Source organism: Sinocyclocheilus grahami, unplaced genomic scaffold, assembly GCF_001515645.1.
Source record: "Sinocyclocheilus grahami isolate Dianchi unplaced genomic scaffold, SAMN03320097.WGS_v1.1 scaffold171.1, whole genome shotgun sequence".
NCBI classification, from domain to species: Eukaryota; Metazoa; Chordata; class Actinopteri; order Cypriniformes; family Cyprinidae; genus Sinocyclocheilus; species Sinocyclocheilus grahami.
In genome coordinates, this window is record NW_015505350.1 from 1,113,324 (window position 1) to 1,131,635 (window position 18,312).

At 39.6% G+C, this 18,312-nt stretch overlaps 1 protein-coding gene across 4 annotated transcripts in view; it reads left to right on the plus strand.

Annotated features, from left to right (window-relative positions):
- The window catches only part of LOC107593468 (fibronectin type-III domain-containing protein 3a-like), an 86,424-nt gene that overhangs the window by 17,870 nt on the left and 50,242 nt on the right, over positions 1–18,312 (plus strand). For 3 of the 4 annotated variants that reach the window (XM_016283201.1, XM_016283200.1, XM_016283202.1), the window contains exon 3: positions 15,892–15,967. In XM_016283201.1, coding sequence (XP_016138687.1) covers positions 15,892–15,967 — 76 coding nt within the window. Of the gene's footprint in view, positions 1–7,473; positions 7,690–15,891; positions 15,968–18,312 lie in introns of those variants that run through there. The other variant, XM_016283203.1, reaches the window with a different exon arrangement.

The following is an 18,312-nucleotide window of genomic DNA, read 5'->3' on the forward strand; positions in this document are numbered from 1 at the left end:
CAAAATAAATGGAGCATAGAGCAGTATCGGCAAAAACTGATTTGGCAGTTGAGAAAGACTTGTGAGAGGCATGACAAATAATGAAAATTTTATTTTTGGTGTCCACAGCATTTTAGTCTCCAGCGTATGGAAGTAAAATAATGATACAGCAGATTACAAGGTGGAGTATAATTCAAAGAGATTTATTAAACAACTCCTGACCAAACAGCATTGCACCAGTTTAATACACAATTTTTCTACACTCTTTTCAAGTCTCCTGCCATTAGCTTCTGCTGTTACCTAATATCACATGTGTTCCTCTCATTATCTCCCATTATTTCCTAAAATTATCAGCTAATAAGTAATATTACCAGCATCCAACAAAATAAAAAGACAAGGAATATAATTTAAATAAGATATTTAAATATGCAGTATTTAGTTTTTATGATAAATTCATGAATAAAATAGTGCTGGGCAATGATTAATCGTGATTAATCGCATCCAAAATAAAAGTTATTGTTTATATAATAAATGTGTGTACGTACTGTGTGTATTTATTATGTATATATAAAGTCACACACATACAGTATATATTTAGAAAATATTTACATGTATTTACATGTTTATATATTTATGTTCATATAATCTATATTATATAAATATATTTAATATATAAACATAATATATTTTTCACACATACATATATATGTATATGTGTATATATATATATATATACAGTGGGTACGGAAAGTATTCAGACCCCCTTAAATTTTTCACTCTTTGTTATATTGCAGCCATTTGCTAAAATCATTTAAGTTAATTTTTTTTCCCTCATTAATGTACACACAGCACCCCATATTGACAGAAAAACACAGAATTGTTGACATTTTTGCAGATTTATTAAAAAAGAAAAACTGAAATATCACATGGTCCTAAGTATTCAGACCCTTTGCTGTGACACTCATATATTTAACGCAGGTGCTGTCCATTTCTTCTGATCATCCTTGAGATGGTTTATATATATATATATATATATATATATATATATGTATGTTAATTTTTTTTTTACATATATTTTTAAATATATACATGCATGTGTGTGTGTGTATTTATATATACATTATAACCTATATACACAGTACACACACATATGTTATGTACAAAAAAACTTATTTTGGACACGATTTATCATTGCCCAGCACTAGAATAAAATTATAAATGCTACTACTACTAATAATAATAATAACAAAAATGGCAAAATAATAAATACACAAAACTATGACACCATATGGTCAGAGAACTGCAGAGGATTGAATGAAAAGCTAAAAATGAAATCCTAAAAATGTATCACCATTGGGGTAATGGCCCAAAATAAATACATTTGATCTTCAATATGGATTGTTTGGCCTTTTTTTCGGTCGCTGCACTGCAATTGTTCTTGTGATATTAGTATGCTTAAAGTGTTACTATACCGTCATCGTACATGAGGAGTGGCGGCATCAGCTCTTGTGGCTCTGGCCAGTCCTTACGTCACTGACCCTGACCCAGCACAGAGACGTGTGATAGTGGGAGTAAAGGCCATGGAGAGGAGCTGTCCATCCGTCGCTGCTCCCTAAGGCTGTCATGGTGAGAGTCAGTGGTCGTGACGAGGCTGGGTGCCACTGCTGTCACTTTCATGGACGTCAGACTGATTTCTCTTAAGTGACCGTGACTGCCATTCCCAAGAAACTGATGCATTTTCACCTTGTTTGAATGTCTAATATTTTTTTTGTTTTGTTTTTTGGAAGCTGAATTTCACTCCGTCTTATTGGTAAATACCATTAAATTGCAATGAGTAATTGCACTCTTATGTACACTTGTGGCTTGGCAAATTATAGTGCACTCATAAGTGTTAACCACTGTTTCCGACTCTTAAAGATAAAAACCATCAAGTCTGAAGAATGCTGGAAGATAAGGACGTTTTACTCATCCACTGTGTAGTGGAAGTCTATCTAGGCTCGGCAAGGGCGTGTTGTTATTAGCGTGTTATTGACTTTTCAACTCCCTGCAGCGATCACCTGACAAGCCCTTCCCAATCATCCTTATGGTCCGCTGAGCACTTAAAGAGGCAGAAAATGCATACGCACCCTCCCCTGCTCCAATCTTCCATTCCTATGACCCTTTTCATCCCCGTTCATTTTTATCACCTCCTGCTTGCCTCATTCATAAAACCACAGGTTGTGGAAGTGCATTGCCAAGCAAACTCATTTGTAGAAATGGCTTCCGTATAGTGTGGAATCCGTATGATGCCTTTTGCTTTTTTTAAGCCTTATCCTACTTTTCTTGGTGTCTAGACAGTGGAAAGCAAGATTAGGATGCAGGCGCTTTCTTCCATTAGGGAACAGGCAGATGTTGTCTGTCAAGATCAAGATATGCAAGAGATAGCATGATGGGTTTCATGTCACGCCTCTACAGCAGTTCAAGAATACAAATGAATCTTTACTGGTGCGAAAAGCCAGGACTAGCACTGGCTCAGTGTTAATTACCACGCAAACGTGTGCCCGTCTATGTGATTGTTTGTGCCCTTGCCATTTTTCTTCTTATGTGGCTTTTTACGCCTACAACTAATCACGACCGTGGCGCCTCTCCAGGTGTGCGTTTGATGTTCGCAATCAGGGAGAGCTCAAGGTAAAGTAAGTGTAACCTAAGTCACTCTTGGTGTTAGCTGGTCTGCGTGTCAGAGGAAAAGTGCTTGTGCAAGAGAGACTGGGTAAACGTGAGAATACGAAACTGACAGCAGGAGTTTTCTCTCTTAGCCCTGAGTCTCCGTGACCCGGACCGAGTGACACATCCTGGCGAAAACAGTAGTGACAATATGCCATGATGACTTATGCCTCTGACCTGACCTTTCCCACTGGACTTTCACTCAGCAACCGGGTTCCCTCCTCCCTCTTCCTCTGTGCCGAGTAGCACTTGTGCATTTGACATCACAGTTGAAACGAGGGAAGCTAAATATCAGTGTGGCATCCTCCTGGCAACACCGTTGCTGCTCTTTCATGAAAGCAAAGTGGAGTGCGTGCACAATGATTTACAGTTCCTATTCATTTTGTCTCTCCTGCCTCGCCGCTCAGACTATGCCACCTATGTATCTCCTCCATCCAGGTGCCCAACTGTTCTCTTTATGGTAAAGATTTGGTGAAACCCTACTTCCTCCCTCCTCCCTGCAGCTGTCTGTAAGCACTGATGTCTGGCCTTTTACGCTTTCATTTATTTGCCTTTTCCTCCCTATGCCTCGGGTCGTTTCAGGTGTTTGTGTTCTTCAAACACTTTGGTTTTATGTGCACAAGGCTTTTTGAAGCAGCAGTCAGGCTTATCTTAAGAGCAAAGACTCTAAGCAGGGCAGAATAGGCCACTCTGCAGGAAGTCTGTGCTGGATAAGAACAGAGTTGTGTTAGTTGGGCCAAAAAGCCCCTCGTATAAATGGCTTTAAATCGACCAGAAAGCACTGATGTGTTTTTGATTCACTTTCCTTTTGATCTTGTACACTCTTTCTTGTTAACATGGCACTTGCCGCAGAGGAAAACTAACCAGGAAGGCAGAGTGAAAGCTTCTTTTGCATAAAGCTGACAAAACGTTTGCTTTTATTGATTCGTAAATGCAATTAGTGCTGTTCCAATACAATATCGATGTTATTTGTTCTCAGATTTTTCTTTATTCGTACATTCATATCATTTACTCTACAGTTCAGTTTGTAAAGAAATAAAGAAGGGGATAACTCTGAAACTGACATTTCCCAGTCAGCGTTAATTATACGAATCACAGTTCTGGACAAAAATGAATCATGCTAGAGAGATGCCGAAACTGATTATGAAGGTTCAGTCTTTCTCACCGAAACTCTGGGCCTTTCTTCAGTTTTATTCTTGATCCAATTACAAAATCACTGTGCATCACAATGTGTATCATAGTTCCAACCGTAAATTATTATAATTTTTTTTGTGTGAATGCATTAGTCTGCCTAATTAAAGTGCTTTTTAGCACACAAAGAAATGACCCCCACCATGATGTGGATAATGAGGCTCTTTTATATTGAGTGCGTCAGTGGGGTGATATGAAAGTGAATAACCCCCACCCCACGGCTCCGCTTAACGCCATCCTGCCGTGAGGAGGTGGACTGAAGACATAACACTGGGCCTAAGGCCAGAGCTGTGGGTGGATTCATGTGTAGTCGCCGTGATACCACGCAGTGCCTGAGTTACGGCCGTTCATTGAGCCGTGCCCTCTGAAACCATAAAATGGCTGAACCAAACATTAATCTTTCCCTTTGTCCCCAGATGTTACTCCTCCCTGTGTTCATTGGTGAACTAAGCAATGTTTCCATAGCGATGAGTTTCTGTCTTTCTCTCTCCCTCTCTCTAGTGGGTGTCTCACTTATCACCTAATAGGATAAAAAAATGGACAATTCTTTGTAGAGCTGACAAAGTCATCTCAAGTAACCGTCTCCCATTCACTGTTGTGGAGCAAATTTCTCACTCTTGTCAGCACCATCATGTAAAAGGAGTTTGATCAATAGAGTGGGGTTGCTTTCACATAATGACTCCGTACAATGCTGCTTTTCTCCCATTCACCTTCAGTTCAGCTTCACCTGTACTGTGTGTCATGAAATACAAATTGCAGATAGCAGTCCAGCTTTGATGCTAGCAGATTTTGGTTTGGGGGCAATATATTCCATGTAATCCTTCAAAGGTTAAGGTCATACCTTGCAGAAGGTTGACAGTCAGAGATCAGTTGCTTATAACAGTTTTGCATTTATCTTTTACTACTCAAAAGTGCTTCTTTAATGAGTGCTTTCCTGCTGTACATTTATATTAATTCTTTTTGCAGACACTTTTATCCAAACCTTATATTTATAAAGCATTCTCTTCAAATAGCTTTTTCTATATATAATCACCTGCAATTACTTGTCAAATGCACTGAATAACGACTTAAGCTTATTACCATCAAATTCCTCACTGACACCTTTATTTAAGCTGACAATGTTTAGTGGGAGCCTCTGTTTACCACATAAGGCTTTAGGAGAACAAATCAAGGAAATTACAACTAATTGCAAAAGGCCTTATTTGACCAAAAGCATCACCCACTCTTACCAAAGGCACTGTCAAGAGAACAGTCATCCTCAGTAACCATCAGTCATATCGATGTTTTGAGGCTCTTTGCAATGTAAATGAATAATTCCTACAGTGTCACTGTAAGGCTCTTCTGCCAGAGCTCGCAGAGGTCTCTTGCTTTTCAATAGTTGCCAGAGGCCTGAGTATGTCTATGCTTGACAATTCAGTTAGTATGGAATTAGCTAATGCTAAGAACAGAGGTTACAGGAGAAAGAAAGTAGTTTCAGGCTGATATTCTGTGCCATCTGAACCAGAGAAGAGTTGAAAATCGCTAGCAATAGAGATTTGAGATTATGCCTCCACCATGAAGTCATTTACCTGAGGCTATTTGAGCCCATGTCCCTATGGTTTTTGCTCTTTTCTGCATGGCACCGACATCTGGAGGCTCCTCTTCAACATCACATATTTCTGTTTCGTGTCAGCTCAGCTGCAGTGCCACGTTGCCACATGGTAAACAATTAAAGAGGAACAAATAGTGAGGAACCTGAGCCCTGACTCATCGGAGAAGCACAGATGTCATTTGCTAACAGCCGTGAACGCAAAGGCACCACTGGCCCATCTCCAGGGCAATAAAGCCAGCGCTAACCACTGTAGCAGTGTTTGCTAATCACTCTCGCTTCCCCCTCACCTCCTGATGGCCTTGTGCCTAAACCTGGCAAGTTCAGCCTGGCCATGACGCATTAGAGAAACAATGTTTCCATCGCTAATCTTTGCTCGTGCAAATCATTGCCACTCTACCACCTGGATACTAAATCTCTTATCTCTGACATTTTACTGCCCCCATTTATGGTCTGCATATTAAAGAAATTGGATTCCAGTTTGCCTGAATATGTACAGATACAAAATAAATAGATGGACAACTTAAAAAGGTATTGTATTAGGATAAATCAGGATGAATGACTATTTAAATTAGCTTTAATATTTTAGCGATGATGCCTATGTGTGGAGATGCTTTTACCAAGCTATCTGTGGCAGCAACGGTGCCTCATGACTTGATAACTTCACAATGCAAATGTAGTAGCATCGCCGTGACGTTCTATAGCATTAGAGTAAATTAGGCGCAAATAATCAATTTCAAGACAATTACTGTCGAACTTCAAATAGCTTTCACTGAGCCATGTCATTATGCACAATCTATAGGTCTTAGTTTTTTGTGAGGACTATGATGCATTTTAAGCTTAGTTATTTTGCATATATGTTGTTCAATATTTGTCAAGAACACGTGAATAGGGTTTCATAAAATTAGTTTTAAACTAGTTAAATTATACAGGGTTTCCTTAACCAACAAGCTGTTCGAGCAACCCATCAACTATAATTTTTAAAGATGTGATTTTTGAATGTCCCGATTTCTTACAGCTTACAGAAAACAATCCTCTTGTTGGGCTAGTCTGGTTTTGACTGTAACACACAGGTAGAGTAATTGAGAACTCAAGTATCTTCGGGATCAAGCACTGTATCCCCATCATTCCCATCATAAGAGGAAGTTCTAGTCTAAAAAGCACTGTTTTTTGTATTTCGAGAAATGTCAAAGAAATTTGAGCCGCCGTTCTGTGTTGAAGATTATAAAGGACAAGCTTATTTGATCTTTTTCAAAAAGAAACAGGGTAGGTTCATATTATCCAGAGATGGCACTCCTATTTATGTGTCTGTTTCACACCTCTCTTTCCATGCCGTCTCCTCCAGCGAGAGGACCAAATCACACTGCTTGTAATAGAGGTGAGGGCTGAGGCTCTCCTCCACACCAAAGAAGCTGTTGCACTTCCCCAACTTCATCTCATTGTACATCGATAGAAGTTATAGGATAACTTGAGACCCCTATCCATGTTTTTAATTGCTGGATCCATGCCAGTCCAGTACTTGGCACTACCTGAAGCTGTTGTCAAGTCTGGACGCCATCCATATTCACTCGCTTTCACACACATACGCTCACCACAGAACAGTCACGAGTCAATGCCAGTGTGGCACAGAGGGAGAGGTGAGACTTACAAACCCTCGAAGGAAAGAGCAATTGCGTCCACTCGTCCATGGCGTTCCTCCCTCGCTCCTTTTCGTTCTCCTCCTCCCCCTGTTAGCAGAACACGGGCGATTAGCTGTCCTCCTCATTGGTGGCGCGCTGCGGACATCGCCAGGGCTTATTTGTTGAAGGGGTTGCCGTGGAGACTGGCGGTGGTGGTGAGGCAGAGTTGGAGCCAGAAAGAGAGAAGAGGGAGAGCGAGAGTCATCCATCTACTCCAGAGAGAGCAGGAGGAGAGATTTACAAAAGAGAAAGGGAGAGCGCAAACATGGGCTTCACTCCTGTTATCTTGTGAACGGCTTTCAGCTAGCGCACTTAGGCGAGACCTCTATCCCTTCCTCTCGCCGGGGCTTTGCTTAGGAGGGTGAAGAGTTCACACAGGCCCCCATGTGTCGAACACACAGTGCAGCCCTTCCAATCTCATGAGCACCTGGTGAAGTCGGAGAAGGGTGGCTCGGACCCCTGGAGCACAGGGAGGGTACCACCTACCTTAAAATATCGGCCAGCCTGTTGAAGCAGCTGTGGCTGGATGAGAGGGAGATGCGTGCTACAGTAAGTGAAGATTCAGTATTTTTCATTGTCTAAAAACTGCATGCTGGCATAGGAAAGGGACCTGGAGAATGTGTGGGTAATGCAGTACCTATATGAGAGTTGTATCAGAGAGCGGGGAACAAGGATAACCAGCTGTGTTGCAGAACAAAGGAGTGAGCAAGGCAGAGCAGAACGAGTAATTGCGACAATAATGTGCGCGCGCACGCACGCACACACACACACACACACACGTGAATGCAACAGCATGTAGCTCCTTGAACCTAATTCAATAAGACCTCCCTCAGCCACCCCCATCCTTGCGTGTGCTGTTGCTCGTGCATCACTCTTTGCCGCTGCGCTTGTGACCAAGCGAGAATACGCTCGTATGAGTGTGTGTTTGTGTGTGCAGCAGTCAAGGGATAGCTGGTGTGTCTCAGTGGCACTCATGAATGGGAACAGAGAGTGATACGGAAGTAGAGAGGATGGCTGTGTTAGGGGAGACCCGCAGTTGGAGCCCCAAGCCGTGGGAGTTCAGGCGCTTTAATTGTGACTTCCACCACAAGTCTGAGGTAAATAAATTGCACTTGCTACCAAATTTATTTTCTTTGAAATGCACACTGTGCTTATTTTTTTTAGGTTAGGCTTAGAGGCTGAAATTAATTTGTGTTTGTCTCTATTGAGAAGAGAAATATTCTCTTCTGATAGACTTTTCATTGTTCTGAAGACTGCTGCTTTTGGCTTTTAGATGAGAATGAGATGTACGAAAGCTGGTCACTGTTGATTTGTGGCTGGGGTTGAGGTCCTTTCGTTCAGTTGGTTTTTACCTCCGGAAGGACTGTCATTTCTTAACCCTCAGCTGAGGCGAGAGCCGTGTGTTCCTGTTGTTCTTGGCATGACGCGTTATTTGTGCTGTTTTGGCTCCAAGTTTTTTTTTTAACATCTTTTGAGAACACATTTACATTGACTTAAAACAGACACTGGTGAAATAAAATGCTCAAACTCTTTAATAATCGGTATGCTAGAATACCTGATTTTATCGAAAGGGATATCTTTTTTTTTTCTTTGTTATTGACTGTTTTTGAATATTTCACTATGACATTTTTAGGGCTCTACACTTTCCTTGTGTTTATTCTACCTGTTGACTGATATCAGAGTGCATTTCTCAGTCTCAGTATGACATTTCTCACGGTTCATCCACACCTTTGATGTGACTCACCCCATTCCATATCCTCTTATGAGGAAGGCACAAACATTGAGACCTTTAGCCAAAGACTAGAGAGAGCTGAAAGAGGTGGCATATGTTTTAAAATCAGCCAGTCAGATGACTTCCTGCTGGAGGCTTTCAGATCAGGACCCCTGCTCTACTGAAATAGATCAGCGCTCCCGCTCGTCTCCGAGACAGATGTGTCATCAATAGTGCCTTAACAAAAGCTCAATGGAAGACTGACTCAGAGCGATTTCATGGAACAAGTGGTACTCTGATGAGCGCTGAACCTGCCTCTCCATCTTATTTCAGATCCATGCGAGTGACGTTGGTTTGGACGTCACATCCAGTGATATTGTCCTCTCCACTTCATCATCATTCATCCTTGTAATCTAATGTCAGAGATTTGCATCCGGTCTATTAAATGGTGGAGTCCTGTTTTGCCCTTCTTTGTTTTGTGGTATTGTAGAGGTCTGTTATTTAGAGAATGATTTTGGTGGTGTATAAATAGCGCATTTTTGTGCGAAAGTTTCCTGAATTCAGTTGATTGTTTATTTTCACATTTAATTACTTGGCAGACATATTACCAATAAGCAATTTAGAGCACATATTTGGAACTTAGTGTATATACTGTGATGGGATGAAAACAGCTAAAGCATTATTGACTAAATTGGTATATTTTTGAAGAGAATGTGAGTGGTCCTTGCCTATAAAAGTTTTTGCCAGGGTGCTTTTATAGCCAGTCCACACATGTAGCAACTTCCAACAAAACTAATATCATTGATTATTTTAATTTTTAATGAGAGCTGGCAACTTCCGGCATCACGAGCGACCATGTGTGGGCGTGTCCAGCAAATTTGAGAAAGATTTAAGTAAAGAGCGAATAATTTGTCATTTGTCTGTATCTATAAACATGGATATAATACGAGATGCATAAAACTAATGGTTGGCAGTCTTAGTGAATTTAATTCGAACACTGATTTTGTCTGGTTAATGATATGATTAGGGCTGAAACGATTCCTCGAGTAACTCGAATACAAAAAATCAGTCGGCTTCGTTTAGTCCATTTACTGTAACTACACACGGAACACTGTGTTTCCCCACGAACCATTATTACTGATGCACAACCCGATAAACGCTAGTTATGATGTCCCTAAGTTAGCTATGTTTTATGAAAGACTAAGTGCCATTCATGTTGATTGTCTCATTCTTTCTCTGTGACACACAGACACACTCCCCATACAGTTATGCATAAAAATACCAAAAAAAAAAAGTTAGTCAATATCACACGAAGAGTGCCAGTTTTCACCTCTTAAAATCAGCATGATTACAAATGTGATAATGATTTTATCAATTCAATGCAACAGTTCAATAAACAAGAAGTTAATAGTAAGATACTTACGTTTTAGACACCATTGCCTATAGTGCTCTATTTCGCCAACAAAAAAATAATTCCAAACACAGCCACAGCGGTGTTTTGCGTCTCTGAGCAACATGAGGGCGTTTTGTTCCATCAACTGTTTAAAGGGGTCATATGATGCAATTAAAATTTTTCCTTTTTCTTTGGAGTGTTATAAGCTCTTTGTGCATAAAGAAGATCTGTAAAGTTGCAAAGACTAAAGTCTCAAATCCAAAGAGATATTCTTTATAAAAGTTAAGAGTCAACCATGCCTACCTAAAACGGCTCGTTCTAACAAGCCCCCAAATGTTCACGCAAAGAAAGAAGGCGTAATTTTCGCTGAGTATTGTTGCTGCCGCCACCATGTCGTGGAGACACTGTGTGTTTCGTTGTGAAAGCAAAACTACTTTGTTTGACCTTTGAAATACATCAACTTTGCGCTGTGGATCGCTGGATCGGGTTTCACCGTAGATGAAGCGGAGTCCAGTACAGGGTCATCACATGTGGTTGCCACAAGCCTGCCGACTGCTCCTTCGTCGAATCTGCCGGCCGCCACTCACTCTAGCTCGCCGTGTGTGACGCTGTGTGTTTCGTTGTGAAAGCGAAACTACTTTGTTTGGCCTTCCAAAAAAGGACACAACTAGAAATCAGTGTTTAAGCTGTATTTACAACACTGTTCCAGAACAGTTCAACCAAAATATTCAAATGTGTGCAGCGCATTTTGCGGAGGATGAGGACTGTTTCCTGTGAGAGTAGCCTACAATGCCTGTTTCTGTAAAGTGGGCAGTTCCAACTTTGCAAGGACAGTCTGACGCTTCTGACTCACAACCTGTAAGTACGTTTTTTTATATTTAAAGAATTTGCCACTGACGATTCAAACGCGAGTTTTGTATTTGGAACTTAGTGTATATACTGTGATGGGATGAAAACAGCTAAAGCATTATTGACTAAATTGGTATATTTTTGAAGAGAATGTGAGTGGTCCTTGCCTATAAAAGTTTTTGCCAGGGTGCTTTTATAGCCAGTCCACACATGTAGCAACTTCCAACAAAACTAATATCATTGATTATTTTAATTTTTAATGAGAGCTGGCAACTTCCGGCATCACGAGCGACCATGTGTGGGCGTGTCCAGCAAATTTGAGAAAGATTTAAGTAAAGAGCGAATAATTTGTCATTTGTCTGTATCTATAAACATGGATATAATACGAGATGCATAAAACTAATGGTTGGCAGTCTTAGTGAATTTAATTCGAACACTGATTTTGTCTGGTTAATGATATGATTAGGGCTGAAACGATTCCTCGAGTAACTCGAATACAAAAAATCAGTCGGCTTCGTTTAGTCCATTTACTGTAACTACACACGGAACACTGTGTTTCCCCACGAACCATTATTACTGATGCACAACCCGATAAACGCTAGTTATGATGTCCCTAAGTTAGCTATGTTTTATGAAAGACTAAGTGCCATTCATGTTGATTGTCTCATTCTTTCTCTGTGACACACAGACACACTCCCCATACAGTTATGCATAAAAATACCAAAAAAAAAAAGTTAGTCAATATCACACGAAGAGTGCCAGTTTTCACCTCTTAAAATCAGCATGATTACAAATGTGATAATGATTTTATCAATTCAATGCAACAGTTCAATAAACAAGAAGTTAATAGTAAGATACTTACGTTTTAGACACCATTGCCTATAGTGCTCTATTTCGCCAACAAAAAAATAATTCCAAACACAGCCACAGCGGTGTTTTGCGTCTCTGAGCAACATGAGGGCGTTTTGTTCCATCAACTGTTTAAAGGGGTCATATGATGCAATTAAAATTTTTCCTTTTTCTTTGGAGTGTTATAAGCTCTTTGTGCATAAAGAAGATCTGTAAAGTTGCAAAGACTAAAGTCTCAAATCCAAAGAGATATTCTTTATAAAAGTTAAGAGTCAACCATGCCTACCTAAAACGGCTCGTTCTAACAAGCCCCCAAATGTTCACGCAAAGAAAGAAGGCGTAATTTTCGCTGAGTATTGTTGCTGCCGCCACCATGTCGTGGAGACACTGTGTGTTTCGTTGTGAAAGCAAAACTACTTTGTTTGACCTTTGAAATACATCAACTTTGCGCTGTGGATCGCTGGATCGGGTTTCACCGTAGATGAAGCGGAGTCCAGTACAGGGTCATCACATGTGGTTGCCACAAGCCTGCCGACTGCTCCTTCGTCGAATCTGCCGGCCGCCACTCACTCTAGCTCGCCGTGTGTGACGCTGTGTGTTTCGTTGTGAAAGCGAAACTACTTTGTTTGGCCTTCCAAAAAAGGACACAACTAGAAATCAGTGTTTAAGCTGTATTTACAACACTGTTCCAGAACAGTTCAACCAAAATATTCAAATGTGTGCAGCGCATTTTGCGGAGGATGAGGACTGTTTCCTGTGAGAGTAGCCTACAATGCCTGTTTCTGTAAAGTGGGCAGTTCCAACTTTGCAAGGACAGTCTGACGCTTCTGACTCACAACCTGTAAGTACGTTTTTTTATATTTAAAGAATTTGCCACTGACGATTCAAACGCGAGTTTTGAGCAGTGTAGAGTAGCGCTTGTTTTTTGTTGTTTCTCCGATCACAAATGCAGACATGGTTTTATGTTTACGCAGCGCGATACGCAACGCGTAAAAAGACATTTATAATCATCAGTATAAGTCATTATAATCAGTAATTATGTCCCCACTGGATGCAACAAATGCCTCGTTTGTAAGGGATTTTATTGTTTTTGTCTTGTCGTGCCGGGACACAGGGCATCACACTATGTTAAGGGTTGTAACATTTCCCTCACACACTTGAGGTATTCAGCCAATCACAATGCACTGGATAGCTGGCCAATCAGCGTACACCTCGCTTTTCAGACCGTTGAGCTTTGTAAAAAATCGACGCGTTTCAGAAAGGCAGGGCATAGAGAAGCAACAATAATGTGCATTGTGGAAAATAATGTGTTTTTTAACCTTAAACCGCATAAACACATTGCATTACATCAAATACACAACATAATGTTCTTTTTAGCAACGTCATATGACCCCTTTAAATGATTTGGTCCAGTCACAATGACTCACTTATTAACAGTGACTTGCTGCGACCTGCTGGCGGTTTTAATTCCACATTTAAAGTATCTTTTCATTTTTTAAATAATTGTAAATATCAGTTTTCAATGTTTCATGTTTAAAATAACAAAATATTATTTATGCATTTGTAACTGCATGTCCCTCTGAGCTGAATTAAATGGTGTAAATAGGCATATCTAAATGCCTCTTGAGATGAAGCTTTCCTCTGCATTGTAAAGATGAATTTTGATACTGATATCATTTGTTTGGTAACAGCCCAAATGTCTTCTTCTAATTGACTGATTAAATGTAAGAATTTGACTCAAAAGATGATGCACACTTTAAAAAAAAAAGGCTTTATAAAGGTAAAAATGCCCATAAAATGTAAAAATAAATTTAAACTTATTGGAACAGATTAATTTCTATCAGTGCTGTGAACTGACCAGTACACAGAATATGAGGGATATCAAAAACAAGTTTTACACACACACACACCAGTACGTAGAGAGACATTTAAGAGGGTTTATTCTCCAAATAACTCTAATTTCATGTTGCAGAAAAAGGTGTTTAGAAATTGTGAATGGACTCTTGTTCTTGTACCAAGTTACCTTCCTGTCCACTGATTTTTGCCTCACAAAAGCCACACAGCCTTCCAAGAAGACCGTAAAGGCTCACGTCATGCTTGAGCTTTAGTTAGGCTGAAACTTGAAAGTTAAGTTGCAAGACATAAATGCAATGTTTAGGTATTATTGTTTTTATTTATTTCTTAGTTTTAGTTTGTACCTTTTTACCTTGTTTAAAGTAATGTGAAATAGATTTTTGTATTTTTTTAAAATATTTTTTATTTATATTTTTATTTTATTTTTTATTGATATATTTGTATTTGCATTTTGACTGTAACTTGGCAATTAAATGCATTAAATGTGTTTAGTTTTAACGGTAATTAATGTATGCAATTTCAGCAGTAAAAATATGTATTTTTCTAAAAAGGAAACAAATTAGTTGTTGTTTATTTTAAGAGACCTATCTTATTTTCTCTTGTATATCTAGTATTGCTCTTTAATAAAGAAAAATGACTTCTTATCCAATTACTCAATTAATCGATGGAATAATTGGTAGACTACTCGATTTACTAAAATAATCGATAGCTACAGCCCTAGATATGATGCAATGAGCAGTTTAGCACTGCTGCTTTTATATTAAAACCTGCATGTTCAATATGAGGGACAAGAAGACTATCAAACTCTAATTGAGGTTTTAGACATTTTTGGCAGTATGTGTGTTTATTTTTGTAGATTGGTAGATCATGTGGTTAATGGACTGAGCAGTAGTGACAACAAAATGAAAACAAAAATTCTAAAAACTAAAATGAAAACGAATTCCTATTAGGTCAATGTCTTTTACCAGTAATTTATATCATCTGTGATTTCATTATCTAAAGATATGTCCAGACGTGCAGTCTACCAATAACATTACAGCGTCAGCACTGGTAATGAGTGATGCTCACAGTACAAAGACTAGCGACAACAAGCAATAAATACGCTGTGTGTATATAAACTCACTTTAAGGTGTTCGAAGTTGGTTTAATGTTAATAATTTTTGCTTAAGTGCAAAATTGCTATTTCTGTTTTTATCATTTTATTGTCAATGATATTCTGCAATGTTACGGGAGAGTTCAAAAGGTAGTGAATTCGTTTTTGTGTGTTATTTAAATCTTCACTTTTCTTTTGCACCTTTTATGAGTGGATGATATTGCTAAAACTATGATGGAAATTGGTCGTGCTGTTTAACGATTCAGCTGTGTCAGATTCACACGTGATTCCCCTGAGCCGCAGTCATTGATCAGAAAACTGGAGGAGTTTAGAGTGCCACAAAGGCAATAACAAATCCATTTTGATGACATTTCTATTGATTCTCAGATCTCAAAGGAAACACAAACATCCGTTTTTGTTCTTGTTTTAAAAAAAATAAAAAAACAACAAAAAAAGGGAAAATTTTGAATTTGCAGCACATTGTCGCCACCCCATGGCTGGTATGTATGTGTATATTCCTGTTTTTCCCTTTCTTTTTTTCTTTGGAATCAGAGTATTTTCGTCATAGCAGTAAACAATGTTTCCATTTTCTGCTGCCCTCAGAAGGGGATGTGTTTTTGTCTATTTGTGTGTCAGTTATGTATAGCCATGAGAAAATGAGGGTCATAGAAGCATGTTTGTGCCTGGCTGAATGATGACCGCTTTTACACTAGATAAATTAGCCTGGAATAAAACTGAGCCACGTGGAGCACTGTGCTGACGTTAGATGAGGTCAAGATAAGGGCAGAAGGAAGTTTAGTCCTGTTACATTTTATTCATGGAGCCCTCACAGGTTGGTTCATTCAAATCACTACAGTTGATCTTTATTCATTGCAGTGTTACCTTTCATCCAAACAGTTTATGCATTTTTTTATGAAATAAGGGAATGTGTTGAGCTAAGAGTTTTGAGGTGGTCTGAATAGGCTAGTTTTCTTCTAACAACATCTTTCTTGCTTTCTTCAGGTAATCTTGGTGCAGGTAAACCCAGGAGAGGCCTTCACGATCCAGCGAGATGATGGTCAGTTTCAGTGTATCACAGGTACGTTTTTCCTCTTAAGAAGGTTTTCTGTGTAATTTAACCTATAATTACATTAGTCTATGAACAAGTGGCATTTTATTTTGCCAAGTTCAGATGATTGTAATTACCAGTCTGAGACTTACCGCGTAATTGACTGGAGTTAAAGTGCTGATTAATACCTGTAAATTCTTCTTATTGATTAGAGAGATTTGAAGCCTGTGTTATACTTTCCGCATCCGTGAGTCTGCTAGGGTCCGCTATGGTATTGCGTGACATAAAAATCGTCATCGGAGAGTGTGCGCGGACATCCGCGTGCCTCCCATTTTTTGTGACTGCGCGTACAAGTACGTGCGGTCAGTAGACTACTGCGCATGCGCAGGCTGTGTGAAGAAGCCCGTTGCTACTCAAACTTGTACACTCCATCGATAAAACAATATAAAGACAGCCAGATGTGCAATAACTCTGGGCAATTCTTTGTTCACATGTTTGTTTATTGTTCAAGCCGATCTACTACGCATGTATGGGACACTTCCGCAGAGCGGACCATCAGCGTATGCTTTCGGAAGTATAAATACAAGTAGTCCGCGCTGTCCGTGTACACATCCTGATTGCTCATGCGCAAAGTATAACACAGGCTTGAGTCTCCTTGTTCCCAGATACTTGAGGGTAACATTTTTTTCTTTTCATAACACCCACTGTCCCTAAATGCCTTCTCTAAAATGTAAGCTATCCTGTAATTTTTCTCTTTAATCTAGTGTTTAGATTTTCATGGAATACAACTAGAATTTTCTATTTTTAGTAAAGTAAAAACGGGTATGCCCTTATAAAAAGACTTTATTAGGTCCCAGTTTATGACACTGAGAGTGATTTGGAGCATCCAAACATCTAGAAGTCCTTAATTTTCAGTAAGAGTTGTTTATTTGAGGCAACATGAGTGACCGAGACCAATGCAACAAGGTTGAGTTTAATTTTATTCACAAGCACAATGACACGGAGTGCAACCAGTGAATCTAACATGAAACACTGCTCTATCGACCTTGTTTTGCAATGCGGAATTAAGCTATTTTCTGTCAAATGTGTGAGAATAACAATTCGTTAGCCACTAACTAATAACAAAGTGCAGTATTGTCTTGAATTTTTTTTGTTGTAATTAGCCAGGAGTCATGTTTTGATTTCTTTTGGTTTCTATTGTTGTTGGCGTGATATAAAAAAAGAATCAAGCAATAAATCAAATTTTCAAGGGTTTTCTTTGTGTGTGTGTGTGTGTGTGTGTGTGTGTGTGTGTGTGTGTGTGTGTGTGTGTGTGTGTGTGTGTGTGTGTGTGTGTGTGTGTGTGTGTGTGCGCGCTGCATTGTCCTGTTCGCCCTTTGACACAGTCAAATCTCAACATTATGCTTTCATTGAGGGCAGACAAAGTACTTTTATGCAGGAAACTTGTTTGCGGGATAGAATCAAGCAATAAATCAAATTTTCAAGGGTTTTCTTTGTGTGTGTGTGTGTGTGTGTGTGTGTGTGTGTGTGTGTGTGCGCGCTGCATTGTCCTGTTCGCCCTTTGACACAGTCAAATCTCAACATTATGCTTTCATTGAGGGCAGACAAAGTACTTTTATGCAGGAAACTTGTTGCAGCATTCCTGGTTGGGTCGAGGTCCTGAAACACTATGTTCTTTAAAAATATTTATATTTTATTGAACAACAGTAGAATCATTCCACTGAATTCACTTTCCACACGACTACATCATGACTCCTAGCAGATCCCCCAGTCTGAATCAACACATCCTCATTCACTAAGAGAGCCACCCAGTGTTGGGTCTAATTGCCATATGTGTTGGAAGCTCAGTCACAACAGTCAGCTAGTGTTTGGTGGGTCTCGGCAGGGTTGCAATGAGATGCCTTACACCCCCTCTCAGCTTGCGAAGTGCGCTTTTTGTCTGCAGCCATTGTGTGGGACGGTGCGAACACGCTACGAACTGCCAACCTCCCTGATTGGCAGTTGCTGCAATAGGAAAAAGTGGAGTGTGACTGTAATTGAAAGATTACTGTGCCTTGGGAAGCTATTGATTAGAAAAACAGTAGCATCCAGCTCATTGTATGCGGTAAGCCTGATTGTTCTGCTCCTAGCTGGCCTGATTAGCTTGGCAAGGATTTGAACTTGTGAAAGTAAGCAGTCGAACGGCATTGAAATGAGATTGATGCTTTAGCATTTAACTGAAAACCCAAATGGAAATAGTAGCCAATTTGTTCTGAAAACTTAAGGGCATCATTTTTTTCTTTTGCATTTATGACTAGCACTTTGTTAGCTTGTCTCTTATCAATGAGCGACACTCAGGTGATCATCCATCCAAATGCTGCATTAAGATTAAAGCA